The sequence below is a fragment of the Chrysochloris asiatica genome, unplaced genomic scaffold (genome assembly GCF_000296735.1).
Source record: "Chrysochloris asiatica unplaced genomic scaffold, ChrAsi1.0 scaffold00049, whole genome shotgun sequence".
Taxonomy (NCBI): domain Eukaryota; kingdom Metazoa; phylum Chordata; class Mammalia; order Afrosoricida; family Chrysochloridae; genus Chrysochloris; species Chrysochloris asiatica.
Window position 1 is genome coordinate 16,228,836 of NW_006408567.1, and position 19,488 is coordinate 16,248,323.

The 19,488-nt window shown below is 40.9% G+C and overlaps 1 protein-coding gene across 1 annotated transcript in view; it reads left to right on the plus strand.

Moving 5' to 3' along the window:
- Nucleotides 1-19,488, plus strand: part of SIM2 (single-minded family bHLH transcription factor 2) — a 72,320-nt gene that overhangs the window by 15,470 nt on the left and 37,362 nt on the right. Inside the window, exons 4-5 of the mRNA XM_006862606.1 lie at nucleotides 6,726-6,834; nucleotides 11,258-11,343. Coding sequence (XP_006862668.1) covers nucleotides 6,726-6,834; nucleotides 11,258-11,343 — 195 coding nt within the window. The remainder of the gene's footprint in view (nucleotides 1-6,725; nucleotides 6,835-11,257; nucleotides 11,344-19,488) is intronic.

The window sequence follows — 19,488 nt, forward strand, 5'->3', positions numbered from 1 at the left end:
CATTCAGTTATATGATTTTTATTACACAAAAGGACAGGTATTTAACCTTCCTGAACTGTAACTTAAATGAGAAAAATAATGCCTGCTCAACCTATCTTTTAAGAATGTGGTTTAAAAAAAAAAAAAATTAAGGTATCCAGTTTGTGTGCTTTATAATCTATAAAGAACTATTCAGAAGTCAGGCATTGCTACTGTTTTATTTAGGACAAAGTTGTTTCAAATAGAGTTCTTTGTTGGGCAAACATTAGGGCTGCTTGGTCATTTTTGGAGTGTCCTAAGGAGTCCTGGTGTGGCACTATGGACTAATGCATCAGACTGCAAAGTCCTTTGAGCTGCAAAGTTGGTGGTTCAAGCTCACCAGCTGCTCCTTGGAAACCCTATACAGGGTCACTATAGGTTGGAATCAGCTCGATGGCACTTAACAACAGCAACAACTGATCATAAGTATTGGACTGCCAACCAAAGGCCGTTGGTTTAAACCCACCAGCTGCTTCTCGAAAACCTTATGCAGGGTTGCTGTGAGTTGGAACCAACTTGAGGGCACTTAACAACAATTGTATATCATAAAGCATTGTGCTCATTCCAACCCATCCAATCTGCTCAGCCAGTTGGCTGCTCACATCTTACATCTCTCTCTCAAAGATTTTCATTTTCTTATGTGCAAAATGGAGTCCTTGTGTGATACTGTAGGATAAGTATTTGACCACAAGGTTGGTTTGAACCGCAAGGGCAGTGGTCCAAACTCACCAGGCACTCCTCGGAAACCCTATACAGGGTTGCTATGAGTCAAAACTGATTTAATGGCACTTAAAGCCATTTGAACTGCAAAGTCGGCGGTTCAAGCTCACCAGCTACTCCTCAAAAACCCTATACAGGGTCGATATGGGTCGAAACCAACTTGACACGTCTTTACAACAACAGCATGTGCAAAATGGAGTCCTGGTGTGGTGCTGCAGGATAATGCACTGGACCAAAAGGTGAGTTTGAACCTCAAGGTTGGCTGTTCAAACTCACCAGCCACTCCTTGGAAACACTTTACAGTGTTGCTATGAGTCCAAATCCATTCAATGGCACTTAACAAAAACATGTGCAAAATATAATTGCTTGTCAATGAACAAAGTAATTAAGAATGACCAAAGTATAGAATAGGTTACAAATATTCCTTCTATTCGTGATTAGCTTCCCAGAAGGAGAGCTAGACAGAATCTCAATGAAATGTATTGTAATTCCTTTGATCAAAATGTAGGGAAAAAAATCGTGTCATAATTTCAAAGAAGTCTACACTACCGTTTTCCAACATAGTTGTAGAAAGAAGCTTTGTCCATATGTTGCTAGTAGAATTGTTTTTTCTTTTTAAGATAAATCAAACTGAGGGACTATGTAGTGTAACTGATTTTTCTTATTTCTTGGTGGAGCTGGCTTAGCCTCAGTTAGCAGCCACAGAAACACTAATGTAGACGCCAGCCTCTTGCTAGTATTTGGGGAGTGTTCCGTGGTGAACTGTTTAAATAATCAACAACAAACTTTTCCCTCAAATCTGTCTCCTGTTCATGATTAAGTCTACAGAAGGAAATCTAGCCAGAATCATAATGTGTATTTTTTCTGTCTTCTTGACTTAAATAGCAAAATGAAATATTGAATAGGTTGTCAAATACCCAACTTCCTTTTTTAAAATTCTTGCACCTTTTAGATTATTTTGATTGTTAGAAGAAAAAAAGTCAGGCAAATATTTCAAACAGGAATGCTTTATTCGAATAGGCTTAGAGATTTTTGTTTTTAGTAATCTCAAGAGATAAAAGTGTTAATAAATAAAAATTGACCCAGTAGTCAGAGGTCTTTAAACAGGTTTTCTGATAATAATGAATCTGTGTGGTGCTTTTCTGTGTTCTCAGAACTTTCACTTACCATCAATTAAGTACGAAAGCTTTCAAGTTAATTCAGGGTTAAACTCTGTTAGATGCTCTAGGGAGCATAAGCTTCTAGGTTTGCAGTAACTGTGGATAATTTACAACAAAGTGTTTATTTGCTCTGAACTATCCACATAGCTCTCTGAATTATGTATTTGAGGGTGTAAAAATGATTCCTTATGTCTTATAAGCTTACCTCAATGTAAAGCTTTTTATTAAACTTTTATTTTTATTATTATTATTATAATTGTTGGAATCAGCAATCTACTTTATCGGCAGTGTTTATTAGTTTGTTTTTGCTTTTAAATTAGTTAATAGCGATGCTTGCTGTCAAACTTGTATACAAAATATAAAAAAATGACAGGATCAGCAACAAAATGCCTGTCAATCCCTCAGTCAAAGTGTTGGACATAGAGTCAAGCCTCTGAGTTGAAAATTCGATTCTTGTATGCACACATAATATAGATATAGATAAATGAATCCCCTTTTGAATTGATAGAGTCGGGGAAAACATTCTTTATCCATTCAAGTTTAAAAAAAAAACTTATTTCCTTTCTATGCCTTTAGTTTTGGTTAATGTAATTAATGTACTTACATTTAAAGAAGAAGATTTAAAACCCTCTCTGCTGTGTATTTCCTCAAATATTCATAAATATCCGTACGGTTCACCTTTTCATAACAAAGTTGTATATATTATATAGCATCTAGGTAACTGATATACATTTATAAATAAATATAGATGTGTATTAAACAACTGTTTATGAGCTACATAAAGAAAAAAATCTATTATTTGATTTTGCTGCCGGATGCACAACCGTAAAATTAGTCACGGTGTTGCGTAGTTTGGAGGCATAAGACCTGATCGTTTCAGTGTTAAAATGAAGAGAAAGGGCAACATTTTATGTTTGTTGACATAACTTAAACCCTGAAACCCAAGCCATCTGATTTTTAAATGCTTAATTTACTGTATTCAACAAAACACCCAAACAAAGCAAAGTGATTTTAGAGTACCCAGTTTACTCCTCTCCGAAGCAGAATATCTCCTTTGAGTACTGTATTTATCATATGTAGTTTTCTTGGCAGGAAAAAAGTTATTCAGCAAAACATTAAAAAGCTCTTAGTAGAAAAGTAATTCATTTTTAGTTAGTAGAGTTTTGCAAATACTAACATATCACATCTAGGGTCTGTTTTAATAAGGTTGATGTATGAGGCCTGGAGAATTTTATAGCGACAGCCACATTTTTTCTTTCTTTCTTTCTCTCTTCCTTTCTTCATTTTTTTCAAAAGGTAGTCACATTTTTGTCAGCATGCAAAAAACCACAAGTAGATGTGTCGTAAATACAAGAAACATCATGTCAACCTTAGTTTTGAACCAAGGTCAGCACTGTTGTATTGTTCCAAAATTTGTTCTGTAAGATTTCCATTTTTTGAAGACTGTTTAAAACTTTCTATGTAGCCTTAGCATTTTCACATTGGTTTAATAATTGACTCATATATTTAGAAGACCAACTTTTTAATTAATGTGTCTTTACTCTTCTCACCCCCACCCCGAATGCTTAGGATGAGAATGACAACTGGAAAAACAAAGATGAAACTTCTTTGAGATTAGAACTCAATCTAATCCCTCTCACCACAGATGCAAGTCTTGTGGCAAATATGTAAAGACAGTTCCCTGGAAAGACACCAGCTTCCTTTGTTCCAACAAAGGATTTAAAGGGAACCAAAATTATCATTTGCCCCTAAAATGTGGGTAAAGATGAGGGTGTGTGACAGCCCAATGCACACACACTAATCATCTATTTTGTTACTTTTTCATTTTGAAAGTGAATGTTGAAATTGTGAATTGATTTAAAAAAAGAAATAGCCACATTATTTGTCATCTTTACTACTTCCCACCCGAACATAGCTCTACAGTGAACCCCTATACCAGCTCTCAGGAAAAAGGAGACTTTTATCATTTAAAATATATATATTTGTTTGTATTAGTTAAGCTTTTTAAAGACCAAGAGGACTGATTTAAAAGAAGGATGTTTTGTTTCTATTCCTTATATTTTTGTACAAAATTAAATCATATAATAATAGCTTTTTGGACATCTGCCAAGATCCGTTTTGGAGTCCTGGTGTGGCACTGTGGGTTAATGTGCTAGACTGCAAAGTCGGTTTGAACCGCAAGGCTGGAGGTTCAAGCTCACCAGCTGCTCTTTGGAAACTCTATACAGGGTCGCTGTGGGTTGGAACTGACTCAACGGCGCTTAACAACAACAAAGATCCATTTGGGTGTTTCCAAAGTGCCAGGTTTACGGAATGGTGTGAAGCGGGTAGGAGGAAGTATTCCTATAATCGAATTCTTGGTCTGCATAATATCAGAAAGAGATGTTTCATGGAAAATGCAGAAAATAAAACTGTGAATGCCATATTAGGGATGAGATTACCTAACGAGCCCCAGAACTTGATTTATTTGGAATAAAAAGGCAACTCATCTGCCTTAATAAATTGGAAGACCTGGCTCTGAGGAATGGATTCAATTACTTCACCTCTCCATGTTCTCTTGGTCCCAAGTAAGGAGTCAATGGCCTCAGGGGTCCCAGGAGAACTTCTCCCTGCTGTGTGAGGTGGCTGGGCAGGGAGGGTCCCTTACACATAATCCTAATGTCTCTTCACTGATTGAGGGCAGTGAGCCCTGGCTCATCCACTGAAGCATGCAATGAGATACACTTCAGATAACCAGGGTGGTTAGGGACAAAGAGCCCCACAAGTCTCCTTTGCTCTCTTAGGCTCCCCTCTCCCACGAGCATATTGTTGTTGTTAAGTACCCTCACATTGGTTCTAACTAATAGCGACCTTATATAGGTTTCTGAGCTTACCGCTGATCTAGTAGTTAATGTTGTTGTTGTTGTTATGTGCTGTGGAGTCGGTTCCGACTCATAGCGACCCTATACAGGGTTTCCAAGGCTGTAAATCTTTACGGGAGCAGAAAGCCTCATCTTTCTCCCGCGGAACAGCTGGTAGTTTCGAACTGCTGACCTTGCGGTTCGCAGCCCAATTCGTAACCACTACACTACCAGAGCTCCTTAATAGTCCAGTGCTTATCCTATAATGCCACACCGGGCCTCCCTCTTCCTCCCCCCACTGACCCATGAGCATGTTACTGTTGTTGTTCCCATCGTGGATCTGGGGAAAGTTCTTCAGACCAGCTCAAGGTTCTTTGACACCCAAACCAAACCCAAACACATTGCTGTAGGGTCAGTTCGACTCACAGCAATTTCCATGGTGTGAAAACCATGTTAAGTGCTGTTGGGTTGGTTCCAACCCATAGCGACCCTGTATAGAGTTTCCATGGAGCAGCTGGTGAGCTTCAACTGCCGGCCATGAGTTCAAACCAACTTTGCGGTCCAGTGCATTTAACCCACAGAGCCACACCATTACCAGCAACCTTTCAGATAGTAGCTCAGTGCTTAACCCTTTGCATACCCTTGGCCACCCAAGGACAGTTTTCAGGTAGTCTGAGTTTCTTTCCACCCTGGGCTTTCAGGTTCCAACTGGCTATGCTGGAAGCACTGCCATTGCCCCCCAGGCTCCCCACAGCAACACTGGGATGTACTGACTGACTGTCCTTGTCAGTCACCTCCACTATTTTGTGTGTCTAAAATTGGGCCACCCCTGAGGGTGGTAGTTTTACAATGTACCCGTTGTCCATCTTAATGAGTGAGGAGACCCAGGTCTTGGGAATCTGCATCACCCCCTCTCATGGCACTGAGAGTGATTTGTAGAATAATCCGCAAAGTTCTCAATGTTAGGACTTGGGCCACCAAGGACTTGGGTGTAAAAATCTTGACTTTGGTGTTTGTCTGACTGCACCCATTCCTTGGAGGCTGTGTCTGCCCTGAAATGGACATCCTCTGGGGTCCTATGTCTGAAGAGATTTGGCACATCTGGAAGTAGCGTCTGAATGTGGGGTTATCAGCCCCAGGAAATATCTGGACCCAAATCCCTTACATAGGTCATCCATGACCCAGCTGTACCATATGGGAGGAAACCATAAAATGAACAGTTGTCTTGGATTAGGAAGACCAGAGACACATTTCTGGCAATGGAAATGAGACCTGCAGTGTCTGAAGAACATGGGTCAGTGTCCAAGAAAAAGGACCTTTGTCAGAGTGGGGTCTTCCTCAAACAAGTACAGTTCCCATAACTCCCACCCACTCAGGTGGGCCGCGCTCTCCCAGGGGGCACAGTGTTTGGACGTGGTAGCTGGAGTTTTGGTGAGTGAGTCTCCACAGCTAGTGAGCATTGCTTAAAGCTCTTTTCCTTATGAAGAATATTACCCAGGTCACTAAGACTAACCACCTCTGAAGACATTTCTCTCATCCTTCACTTCCCAGTTCTTGCTGCTATTGTCACTCCGCTCAAACTTTAGCTCTCTAGCCTGCAAAGTGTGGGTGACAATCCAGAGTGTTGCTTGAGTGGAGACGATTGCCCTACATTTGATGACAGTGTCGTATTGTTGTTAGTTTCTATCAAGTCAACTTCAACTCATGGTGACCCCATGTGTGCAGAGTAAAACTGTTCCATAGACCTTTACAAAGCAGATCAGTGGGCCTGTCCTCTGAGGGACCTCTGGGTGGGTTTGAACTGCCAGCTTTTTGACTAGTAGTAGAGGAAAGCTTAACCATTGGGCCACCTTTGTGGGTTCTAAGTGGAAATCAAAGCTCTGTGCTTGGCGGGGTGTGTACCTGTGACACACCTTGCCCTGTCCCCCCATGACAGTCCTGGAGACAGGAGACCAGTGACGTTTCTGACTCTTGCCTCCTGCAACAGGTGGAGCTTACAGGCAACAGTATTTATGAGTACATCCATCCATCCGACCACGACGAGATGACAGCTGTCCTTGCAGCCCATCAGCCTCTTCACCATCACCTCCTCCAAGGTATTTGCTCCAGACACACACACAAAAAAACAGAATGAAAAACAGCAGGTGCTCTTAAATATGACTCTAGGGTTTTTCTGCCCATGCTTGCCAAGGTCACTTTGGGTGCCCAGCCAAGGCCTCTCCAGCAAATATCCTGGTGATTTTCTTTTATTTCTTTGTCCTCTGCACCAATATTTATTGAGCTTCAATTACATGCTGACTCTGTTAGGTGCTCAGCAGGATACAAAGGAAAGTGATCAAAAGCTTGGTCCCTCATGTCTCTTGGTTTAGAATTCAGGGGGAGCAGCATCATGAATCTGAACCTGGCCTTCTTAACCAAGGAACCCAAGGATAGAAATCAGGGGGGAAATGACATCTTTATTTTCTGTAGTTGAAATTCAGCATTTCCTGGGGTTATGATCACAGACAATAAACACTATTAGTATTACTGGTGTGTGTGGCTTTGCCAACCACAGAAATCACAGCTACTTTCATATGATAGTACATATCACATTACAGTTGTTGCAAATGTTTAAAAATACCACTACTTCAGAAGCTATGAGACCTTGTTATTTCATATGTTAATGAAGAAGCACATTTGTTATCAGATTACAACTTGCTTTAGTATTTTGATAACTTTTTGGCAAGTAGATAGTGTCTGAATGTTGGGGGTGATATGCCCAAGAAATAGTAGCTGGTGCCACACAGGTATCTGGGCCAAATATCTCCTGTAGGTCATTGAGTTTTTGTGCAATCTTATATGTTTTATTTTATGCATTCGAATACTGTATTCTGAGTGAAATTAGTTAGGAAGCCCTGGTCCATTCACAGACCCAGCTCAATCCCATCACAGTGTTCACTTCCTCCTTATTCTTCATTCCTTCTCATTCATTTAACACATACTGATTGAATTCCTGCTATGTAGTAAGCACCATATTAGGATGGCATGTGATTATTGTCCAGTAAAGAAGACACAGGACATATGATTATACAAATAACTCTTTAAATTAGGACTGTGATGAATGTTAGTATCATAGACAGAGCTTCATCCCTCTTGCAAGCCCATCAGGCCAACCAGTATGTTAATTGATGGGTTTCTTGTCTGCTTTGGACTATGGTATCCCAGCTTGGCCAAAACTACCCAGTGGGACAGAATGCAAAAGAAGGAACTTCAAGAAGTGATGAGCTAGTCACAGAAAAAAATGAGTTTCCTTCTTGTTACTTCCTTCTGGGAAAGGTTTGCTTAAAGCTAGGAGGACAGAATGAAGCATAGCACACTCATCTTTAAAAACCCTTTATAGATAGAGCTCTGAGACTCCCATGTTCTACCTGTGGTATGTTGGTTTCTAACATGAGATGAGTGGCTTAGTTGTAGCCGGGTCTAGACGCAGAGGAGTGGAGAATATTCTAGGAGTTGAATTACAGGCCGATGATCTCTGTAATTTAAAAGTCCATGAAAATAACATGGCTGAATAAATTACCATGAATAATGACTCTGAAGTTGTCAAAGACTTCATTTTGCTTGGATCCACAATCAGCACTCGTGGAAGCAGGGGCCAAGAAATCAAACGACATCTTGCATTATATCAATCTATTGCACAAGACCTCGTTAGAGTGTTCAAGAGCAAAGCTGTCAGTTTGAGGACTAATGTGCACCTGGCCAAAGTCATGATATTTTTAATTGCCCCATATGCATGTGAAAGTTAGGCAATGAATAAAGACGACCGTAGAAACATTGATGCATTTGTGTTGTGGTGTTGAAGAATATTGAAGGTACCACAGACTGCCAGGAGAATAAATAGATCTGTATTGGAAGAACACAGAAGGTGTTCTAAAAGCCAGGATGGTGAGACTTTGTCTCTCATACTTTGGACATGTTATCAGGAGGGACCAGTCCCTGAAGAAGGACATCATGCTTGATAAAGTGGAGGGTCAGGAAGAGAGAAGACCCCTAAGGAGATGGATTGACACAGTGGCTACAGAAATGGGCTCAAGAGCAACAGTTGTGAGGATGAGGTTCAAGCATAACAATTGTAGTCTGGAGCTGGACTGTGTAGTATTTCATTCTGTTGTATATAGAGTCATTCAACTCAAAGGCACCTCGAACCAACAACAGTGACTCTGAAGAAATAATTTCTAACAAAATGAGAGATAGGTTAGAACACTGTACCTGTATTTTATAGTTTGAACAAAGGTAGTAAGAGTCTTAGAGAATTCCTCAGAGCATAGTGGTATTATTGTTTTTAACATTACACAATCTGTTAGTTGCCTGGGCTCGGACTTCATCCCACCAGTCCTGGTCTCATCTTCCCATTCCTATGGCACAGCCTTGAAAAAACTGTTTACAAAATGGAAGCAAATAAATCTTGAGAATATCATCAGACCTTTCCATGCCCAGTTTCCATGGGCTACAAGTCTGAGATATAGCAGTAGTACAAGAGGGAAAACAACACTGACTGATTCAGCAGCCAACGGAGTGATGCAGGGTTTGAGGTTTACAAACTGTACTCCCAGAGTTGATTTTCTGTGTCTGACTCTCCTTGTTGTATATGAATTGTGTGAGAAATGAGCTCTTCCCTAAACTGGAAAATAATTACTAGATTATGTTTTTTAGACCCAAGCATCTATGCATCAGTGCTTATCTGTAAATACAGCTCAGACATGCAGCCACATTAAAGGGAAGCAGTATGCCCATAGATTCCAACCTGCTGCAGGAGGAATTGTGGGTAAAATATGGCAGCTTCTCCATCTGCAGGTTGGGAGACCCTGAGGTGATTCCCTTAATTCCCTCATAGGGCAAGCAGGAAGGCAGACCTGGCTTCCGTTCCTAGTGGTTACTTTAAAAATTATTTTATTGGCTTTTACGGTATTGATGTTTGTTTGCAGTAAGAGTGCAGGCAGCTCTATCTCTACCTCAGAGTGCTGGAGTCTCTCTAAAGCAGAGTGTAGTTCCTTATGGGGCTCATCTACAGTGTAACAGTGAGCTCAGAGGTTTGCAAGAAAGAAACTCTGGGCTTGGTCAGAAAAAGAGTGCGGAGTGAGAGAGTCCTGGAAAGGAAGGACTGATGGGCCTCCCAGGAGTATGAATAAGGACCAAAGCTTTGGCCTGAACAAGTGGGTCTGTTTGGATCTGGTCCCCCTTCCTCACTGTTGGGCAGTCTTGGAGACCATGGGAGGTGTGGTGTGATCGGCTCCGTCTGCCAGAGACAGGCTATGCATGGGACTTGTACTCAGCCTCTGCTCCCTTCAGGGAAGTCAGTTGCTTCTGGACCATTCCTGGCAGGTTCAGAGACCCATCCCAGGACTGACCAATATGGTTCTCTGGTACACCAAGCCACTCTGTGGCCATCAGGAGGGGACCACGGGCAAGTAGAACTATACTGAGACCTCTGCCATGTAGAGTCCTCACCTTGTCTCCAGCTGGTGTTTCCAAAGTTCTGTTCTTGTTCACTTGGATCACATGGAAGCTCCATTAGGGCTAGGGGTCTCAGCCCAAATCTTGGTCACAGGCGCTTTCTGGGTACAAGGCCTAGTCAGGTAAGAAGGAAGGCTCGGGCTGTTTGATGGTTTGGGGAATAATCAATTTGACTCAATCAATAAATTAATTAACTTTTCACATTAATTACCTTACCATATGCCTAATATAAACCCTTCTCAGACCATCGTGCATTAAATATGCAGTTATAGTTGCTGTTGAGTCAGGTCCAACTCACGATGACCCCGTTATGTGTCAGAGTAGAACTGCTCCATAGGGTTTTCATAGGGTGACCTTTTAGAAGCAGATCTTCCATCCTTTCTTCTGAGATGCCACTCTTGTTGTTGTGAAGTGCTGTCGAGTTGTTTCCAACCCATAGCGATCCTGTATAGGGTTTCCGAGGAGCAGCTGGTGAGCTTGAACTGCCGACCTTGCAGTTCAAACGGCTTTGCAGATGACACGTTAACCCACAGTGCCATACCAGAGATGCCACTAGGTAGGTTCAAATGGCCCACTTTTTGCCTAGTAGCCCAGCACTTGATTGTTTGTACCACTCAAGGATCCAGCATTGAAGATTGTTGTTATTAAGTACTGTAGAGTCAGTTACAACTCATAGCAACCCTATATAGGGTTTCCAAAGAGCGGCTGGTAGGTTTGAACTGCTGACTTTATGGTTAACAGTCTAGTGCTTATCCTACAGCACCACACAAGGACTTCTGCCTCAATAATGTGCTTAAGAATTAATCTGCTGATATATGACCAGAGAGTAATTTCAGATGGTGACAAAATGCCCAGAGACATATGTATAGACAAGTTCATGCGTGATAACCTATTGTAGTTGTTGGAATATGTTTCTGACTTGAGTGGCATCTGATTCTGAGGTTTGATTGTTAGGAAAGAGGGTGAAATTAAGCTGGGGGAGCATTGTGGGACAGGTTGCCAATCTAACCTCCCTCCTTCTTTCAGAGTATGAAATTGAGCGGTCCTTCTTTCTTCGAATGAAGTGTGTCTTGGCAAAAAGAAATGCAGGCTTGACATGCAGTGGATACAAGGTAAGAAGAGCAGCCTGGGAGTGGAGGAAGAGACGGTGGTGGCTGTGGGTCCCCCTATGTTTGATAGTTTACTTCACACTCAAGAACATACACAGAAAGGAAGGTACAGGAGCCAAAAGCTTTCACACCTTCTAATGTAGAACTCTCTAGTCATGCTCATAGCTGGTGATGAAATGAGTGTGAGAACTGATGTTTTAAAAGGAGAGTCCAGGCTGAGTGGATTTCAGTATACTTTTACACAAAAATAAACCTTTTTGCATAGAATAAAGTGGAAATGAATCAAAAAAGAAGTATTGGTTTAAATGATATCTTTTTTCTTTTAAGTTCTTTTACTGTGGTAAACATATCTACCAAATATTTGATATTTAAACTATCTTCACACATACAGTTCAGTGACATTAATTATATTCATCGTAATGTTTGGTGAGCACCCTTATCTATTCCCAGGGTTTCCCATCACCATTAGCAGAAGCTCAATGTCTCCTAAGCAGTAAGTTTCCCCTTCCACCTCCCTCCAGTCACCCCTGGTGACCACTGATAAACTTTGGTCTCCATACTTGCTCATTCTAGATATTTCATATAAATGGAGTCTACAGTAATTGGCCTTTTGGGACTGACTTATTTCACTCAACATAATGACTTAGGTAGAGTTTTGCCTTAAGCCCACTGCCATGTAGTTGGTTCCGATTCATAGTGACTCTATATAGGGTTTCCAAGGCTGTAATTCTTTACAGGAGCAGAAAGCTTCATCTTTCTCCTGTGGAGCAGTTGGTGGGCTTGCGCATCTGACCTTGTGGTTAGTAGTCTAGTGCTTATCCTACAGTACCACCAGAGCATCTTAGAGTTTCACCTTGGTGCCTACAAATTCTATTTTGCAAACAGATCAGTTCTACTGACACAATTGTTATTAGAGTTCATGGGACTACCCAGGGCAAGGTCCCGAGGCTGCCAGTGAGGGTTCAGAGCATAGAGGTGTTTCTCTTACTCTCGGAATGTCCAACTCAATCCAATAATAATGATGTTAATTCACATGATAGTAGTAGTAAGAGAGCCCATTCTGAGGTACAAAGTAGAGCTTTTATCTATAGCATCCCATTTAGTTAGTTTAATGAGTTGCCATACCAGTCCTTTTCAGGTAAAAAGGGTCTCATATATATATGAGACCAAGAACAATCACCTGAAATGTGTGTATATATATATATATATATCATATTTATGAGCTGAGAAGGGAAAAACGGTCAGCAGAACAACGTACCATGTTAAGTGGTATTGCTGGGACCTCTGAGCTCAACCCTCTCTCTATCTGGTTGCATTTCTCTGCCAGATGTTACAACTTGTCTCAGTTAACTCCAGAATCTAGTACAGCCCTTATAAGAGCCTGTTGGTGATATTGTACCTCAGCATTGCAGTGAGCCGCTCCCAGAGAGAAGAGGAGACTGGAGAAGTCTACACAAAGCACCCTACTAGCCAATCCAATCTCTTCTCTTTCTGGATCTCCTTGAGTTGCTACCTTTCCTGTCTCAGAGGAAAGAGGTCATAAACCCATTTCCGCTGGAATTGCAGATATTTCCCAAGAGTATTTACATTTTAGGAGAGGGAGATGCAGAGAGAGGGGGGACATTTTGTGCCTTTGTGCCTTTGTCCTCTCCCTGATTCTCCTTGCTGCAGAGACTTCCTTCTCTCAACTTTTCAGTTCTCTCCTCTGAGTGACACTTCAGGTTCTTCCCTCTTATCTTTACCTTGCTCTGGTGGCAGAGTTTGGAAATATTTTTTCTTCTTTGCTGTTCCAGACTCTAACTCCCTTTGGGCCAGGGGCCTGTCTGCATCCAGCAGAAATTCTTCAGAAGTCTTGGATTCTGAATTGTTTCTGTCACTTACTGTCTAATTTCTGTTTGCTTGTTTGTTTGTTAAAGTTTTTATTGTGAATTGAGTGATAGTTTACATGGGAGAACATCGGTTTTACACTCATCATTTCACTGTAATGATTACAATCCCTTCTGTGCATGATCATTCAACAGTATTTGCTTCTATTCCCTCTGTTTTTTTCCTTTTGGGGGGGGGTGTACACAAAAACGCTCAGGAATATATAATCATTTAAACAACCAAAGGGCACATTCTGCAAGCCTGCCTCCTGGTCGCCAGCACACAGCCTTTCTCTTTCCATGAGTCTAGGATCCTCAGCTGCTTTATCTCTCCATGTCATCATCTCTGCCTCCATCTCTGGTGTCGATGTTTCTCAGGGTAGGGTCCAACATTCGGCTCATGCTCGAGTTCTCCCTTAATGGCCCTAGGGTCCTCTGTTCCTGGACTGTAAGATTAACTACTCCCCCCTTTTTGTTACAAAACTTCTACCTTTACAGTTGTGACAGTTGCAATTAGTCATGATAACAGTTACTCACTATTTAATCATAAGAATCGTATCTCCATCTTCTTTCACCAGTAACTGTCTAATTTTAAGCAAAACATATCACCTCTAGTCCTTCATTTCCATATCAGCAAAAGCAGAGAACTGACTATAAGAATTTTAAGATTTCTTTCAATGCTAAAGACTGTGAATGCATTCAGGAATCCTAGAGGAAGGCTTTAACAAGAGAATTTCAGGCTGAAATTTTAGTTTTTCACCACCACTGTTAGGATAATGACCCTGTGAAGATTTCTCTGACTAACTTGTATAAATGCTTTCTGCATTGAGGCTTAAGTCTGTACAGATGTTTCTGTTTGACATTTGCAACATGGTACACTCTCTGCTGACTGGTTTTGACAATGATAACTGTAAGAGTCTCTATACTACTACTCTGGCTTATTACTTATTAGGAGAGGGTTGCTGTTGTTGTTGTGTGCTGTCGAGTTGCTTCCTACACATAGATACCCTGTACAGGATTTTCAAAAGTGGCTGGTGTGTTTGAACAGCCAACCTTGTGGTTATCACTCTAGCGTTTATCCTACAGCAACATGCCAGGGCTTATTACAAGAGAGTAAAACTTAGTGATATAAAAAAAAGTAAATAAATAAAAATTCATTAAAAAGTAGATGTTATTTCATTTACTTGAAGAATTCATCATATGGTAGTGTATTATAGTATGTTAAGGTATATAAATGTCCACATATATAGACTTCAATCCAATTGGAAGATGATATAGTATTGCAGTTACTAAAGTGAGCATTATAGAACAAATGGTTAACTACCAAAATTGCCTTTGTTGTGCCATCAAATCACAACTTGGATATGGCTTAATTATGTATAAATCTATTATATATTGCTGTTGTTGTTAGGTGCCATAGAGTCAGTTCTGATCCACAGAGCCCCATGCACAGTAGAATGGAACCCTGCCCAGTCCGGCCTCATACTCACAATTGTTGTTACATTTGAGCCCATTGCTGCTGCAACTGTGTCTGTCCATCTCCTTATAGGTCTTCCTCTTTTATCCTCACCCTCCACTTTACTAAGCATAATGTCTTTCTGCAGAGACTGGTCCCTCCTGAAAACATGTCCAAAACATGAGAGACAAAATCTCACCATCCTGGCTTTTAAGGAGCATTCTGGCTGTACTTCTTCTTACACAGATTTGTTTGTTCTTCTGGCAGTCCATGGTACTTTTAATATTTTTCTCCAACGCCATAATTCAGATACATCAGTTCTTCTCCAGTGTTCTTTATTCATTGTCCAACTTTCACATATGTATGAGGTGAATGAAAATATCATGGTTTGGGTCAGGGTACACCTTTATGCTCAAACTGACATCTTTGCTCTTGAACATGTTAAAGAGGTCTTGTTCACCTGATTTACCTAATGCAACACATCATTTGATTTCTTGACTGCTGTTCCCATGAGTGTTGATTGTAGATCCAAGCAAAATGAAGTCTTTGACAGCTTCCATCTTTTCTCCATTTATCATGATTTTGTTTACTGGTAAATATTTTACATCCTCTTGGCTGTCAGCAATCAAGGTTGTATCATCTGCATATTGCAGGTTGTTTATGGGTCTTCCTCCAATCCTGATATCATATTGTTCCTTTAACCCGGTTTCTCAGATAATTTGCTCGGCATACAGATTAAATAAATATGGTAAAAGAATACAACCCTGGCATACACCTTTCCTGATTTAAAACCATTCAGTATCACCTTATTCTGTTCTAACAACTGCTTCTTGATCTAAGTAAATGTTCCTCATAAACACAGTGAAGTGTTCTGGAATCCCCATTCTTTGCAATGTGATCCATAGCTTGTCATGATTAGCGTCATCATGGTCAACTCTAACTCTGAGGAGGCAGTTCTTACCTCAGTCATCATTTGAGCACCTTCCAATTTAGGGCCTTATCTTTTGTCTCTATAACTGATGATAATGTTCCACTGCTATTCATAAGATTTTCAGTGGCTAAATATTCAGAAGTAGTCAACTTCTCCTTTCTAGTTTGTCTTAGTCTGGAAGCTCTGTAGAAACCTAACCCTGCTGGCATTTAAAGTACTGGTGGCATAGCTTCCAGTATCTCAGCAACCAACACGCAAACCACCACAGAATGACAAACTAACAGACAAGTGGATTATATATTGTTGGTATTTAGTGGTGTCAAGTCGGTACAAGGTTTCCAAGGAGCGGCTAGTGAGTTTGAACCACCAACTTTATAGTTAGCAGTCCAGTGCTTATCCTACAGCGCCATATCAGGACTGCAGATTATATACTATAGAACCTTGATTGTTAGTCTATTGTTAGTGTAGAGGAATACAGCAGATTTTGTGTGTTTATCTTGTACCCTGACACTTTGCTGAATCCCTTCTTTTGTTCCACTAGCTATAGGATAACACTGGACTGCAAGGTTGGTTTGAACCACAAGGTTGGTGGTTCAGCTCACCAGGTTCAACGCTACAGTGTGGCTATGAGTTGGAACTGACTTGACAGCGCTTAACAAACTTTCTTGTAAAATCTTTGGAATTTTCTATGTATAAGATCATATCATCTGTAAATAGGGATAGTTTTACTTCTTCCTTATCAATTTGTTGTTGTTGTTGTTGTGTGGTGTGGAGTTGGTTCTGACTCATGGTGACCCTGTGTAGGGTTTCTGAGGCTGTAAGTCTTGACAGCACCACTGGAAGCCTTTTATTTCCCTCTCTGCCTTATTGCTCTGACTAGGACTTCCAGTCCAATATTAAATATGAGTGGTGATGATAAAGGGCATCCTTATCTGATTCCCATTGCCAAGAGGGATAATTCCAGTCTCTCTCCATTAAGAATTAATGTTAGCTGTTGGTTTTGTATGTACACCCTAAATTATGTTAACAGACGTCTCTTCTCTTCCTGTTTTGCTGAGAGTTATCAGGAAAGGATGATGATCTTATCAAATACCTTTCCTGTATTGATTGAGATGATCATGTGGTTCTTTCACTTTGTTTTATTTCTGTAATGGTTTATGTTGATTGATTTTCTAACGTTGAATTATCCTTGCATACCTGGCATGACTGAATCCTACTGGGTCACAGTATATCATTTTTAAAATATGGTGTTAGATTCTGTTGGCTAGGATTTTGTTGAGGATTTTTGGATCTATACTCATGAGAGATATTTATCTAGACTTTTCTCTTTTAATGCTGTCTTTGCTTGACTTTGATATCAGTATTATGCTGGCTGCATAGAATGAATTTAGGAGTATTCTACCTTTTTCTATGTTCTGGGATAGCTTGAGTAGACTTGGTACAGCTCTTTTCTGAGTGTTTGGCAGAATTCTCCTGTGAAGCCATCTGAGCCAGGACTTTTGCTATGGTTGGGTGTTTTGTGTGTGTGTGACCTAATCAGTGTCTTCTTTTGTTATTGGTCTGTTCAATTTTTCTATTAGTTTGGATAGATAGTGTATTTCTAGATTGTGTGTGTGTGTGTGTGTGTGTGTGTGTGTGACCTGATCAGTGTCTTCTTTTGTTATGGGTCTGTTCAATTTTTCTATTAATTTGGATAGATAGTTTATTTCTAGATATTTGTCCATTTCTTCAAGCTTTCCAAATTGGTTGAAGTACAGGTCTTCATAGTATTCTATTAGTATGCTTTTATTTCCATTGGTTCTCTTGTGATGTCACTCCTTTAATTTGTTTGTGTTCTTTGCATGTTCTTCCTTTTCTCTATTGTTGATATGGTCAGTGATCTGTCAATTTTATTAATCCTTTCCAAGAACTAACTTCTAGTCTTATTGATTCTATTGTTTTTCTGTTTTCTGTTGTATTTATTTCTGCTTTAATCTTTGTATGTTCTTCCATCTGGTGATTGTGGGGTTTGTTTGTTTTTCTATTTGTTGTAGGTGTAGGTAAGGTGTTGATTTTGGCTCTTTTTTTATGTTTTATTGTGAATTATGTGATAGTTTACATGGAAGAACATTAGCTTTACATTCATCCTATCATATATTGTTTCATTGCCATGGTTCCAATCCCCTCCATGCATCATCAACCAACCACAGGGCAACCTGCAAGCCCCTCTCCCTCTCTGGGTCTAAAGTCCCCAGCTGCTCCATTTCTCCATGTCGTTGTCTCTGCCTCTATCTGTGGCGTCACTGCCTCTCTGGGTAGGGTCCCGCTCTCCACTCTTCTCCCTTGATGGTCCCAGGGACCTCTACTTCTAGACTGCAAAGTTATTCAGTACCCTCCTTTTGCTACAAAATGTCGACCTTTACATTTCCAACCTTCACAATCAGTCCTGATAACAATTATTCACCATTGTATCACAAGAGACCTATCCACATTTCCTTTCATCAGCCCTTCCTAGACAGATTGGATACTACTCAGTGGAGATTCTACCTTCCTCCATACCCTCTGGATCTAGGTTCCCTCTTGAAAGCTTGTAAGCCAGTCACTTCTTGCCTTTATAGCCCCCACACTTTGGGTAGCCAATGTCCAAGTTGCCCATCCTTGTCTACTCTGAGTATGGAGGGGGTGGGAATGATCCTTGCTATAAAGAGTTGTTCTTTCTTTTGAGCTACTGCTTCCATAGGTGTAAGTCAAGTTCATCAAATTGTATCAGATTACTCTTTTTTTTCCTCTTCTTTCTTCTAGTTGAGCTCTGATCATCCAGTCATCGAAGCCAGGTCAAGTGGGTGTTATCTGCAAGTGTGGTTGTTCTTGTGCATATGCCCTCTCTTCTTATCAGCTGGACACTTCGTTCTCCACTCTAGTCCTCTGTGGCTGTGTCACTGACTCTGGACTCAAGGGTCCTTAGGTCTTGCAACATTGCTGGCCAAGCAGGTCTCCACCCGGGTTCACAGGAGTCTATCGAACATTGTAGGGCTTAGCTCGCAGCTTCATTGCTGTTTTTCCCTCACTTACTCTTATTGGTGATGAACGTGGTCACCAATCAGAATGTGTATTCCCATTGAGTCTTAGTCTTGGAAGGGGGTTTATTCTGAAGGGACCCGACCACTTGCCTTGATGTGTCCTGGGCAAGCAACTTGCTTGTTCATGTAGTAACAGTTGGTTTGTCTATATTGTTTTGTATTTTTCCTGTCAGTCTTTCTTTCAAAAAGTATCTTCTAGCTGCTCCAGGCTGGTCTGCTTGTCCTTTCAAGTGGAAATTCCCCACCTCTGAAGATTCTGGATGATGTTCAGGATTCCACCTATATGTTGTCAGGTGCCATTGAGTCGGAATCGACTCATAGCAACCCCACGCATAGCAGAATGAAACAATGTCTGATCCTGGGCCAACCTCACTACCGCCGCCACACTTGATGCCATCACTGATACTACCTGACTGATCCATCTCGTTGGGGGTCTTCCTCTTTTTCTCTGACCCTCCATCTTACCCAGCATGACATCCTTCTCTAGTGACTGTTCCCTTCTGACAATATGTCCAAAGTATGAGAGATGAAGTTTAGCCATCTTGGCCTCCAAGGAGTACTCTGGTTGCACTTCTTCCAAAACAGATCTATTGGTTCTTTTGGCAGTCCACGGAACTTTTAGTATTCTTCTCCAACACCACAATTCAAAGGCATCAATTTTTCTACGATCTTCCTTATTCACTGTCTAGCTTTCACACCCATTGAAAATACCATGGCTTGGGTCAGGCACACCTTAGTCCTCAAGCTGACATCCTTGCTCTTCAACACTTTAAAAAGTTCCTGTGCAGCAGATTTGCTCAATGCAATACGTCATCTGATCTCTTGACTGCTGCTTCC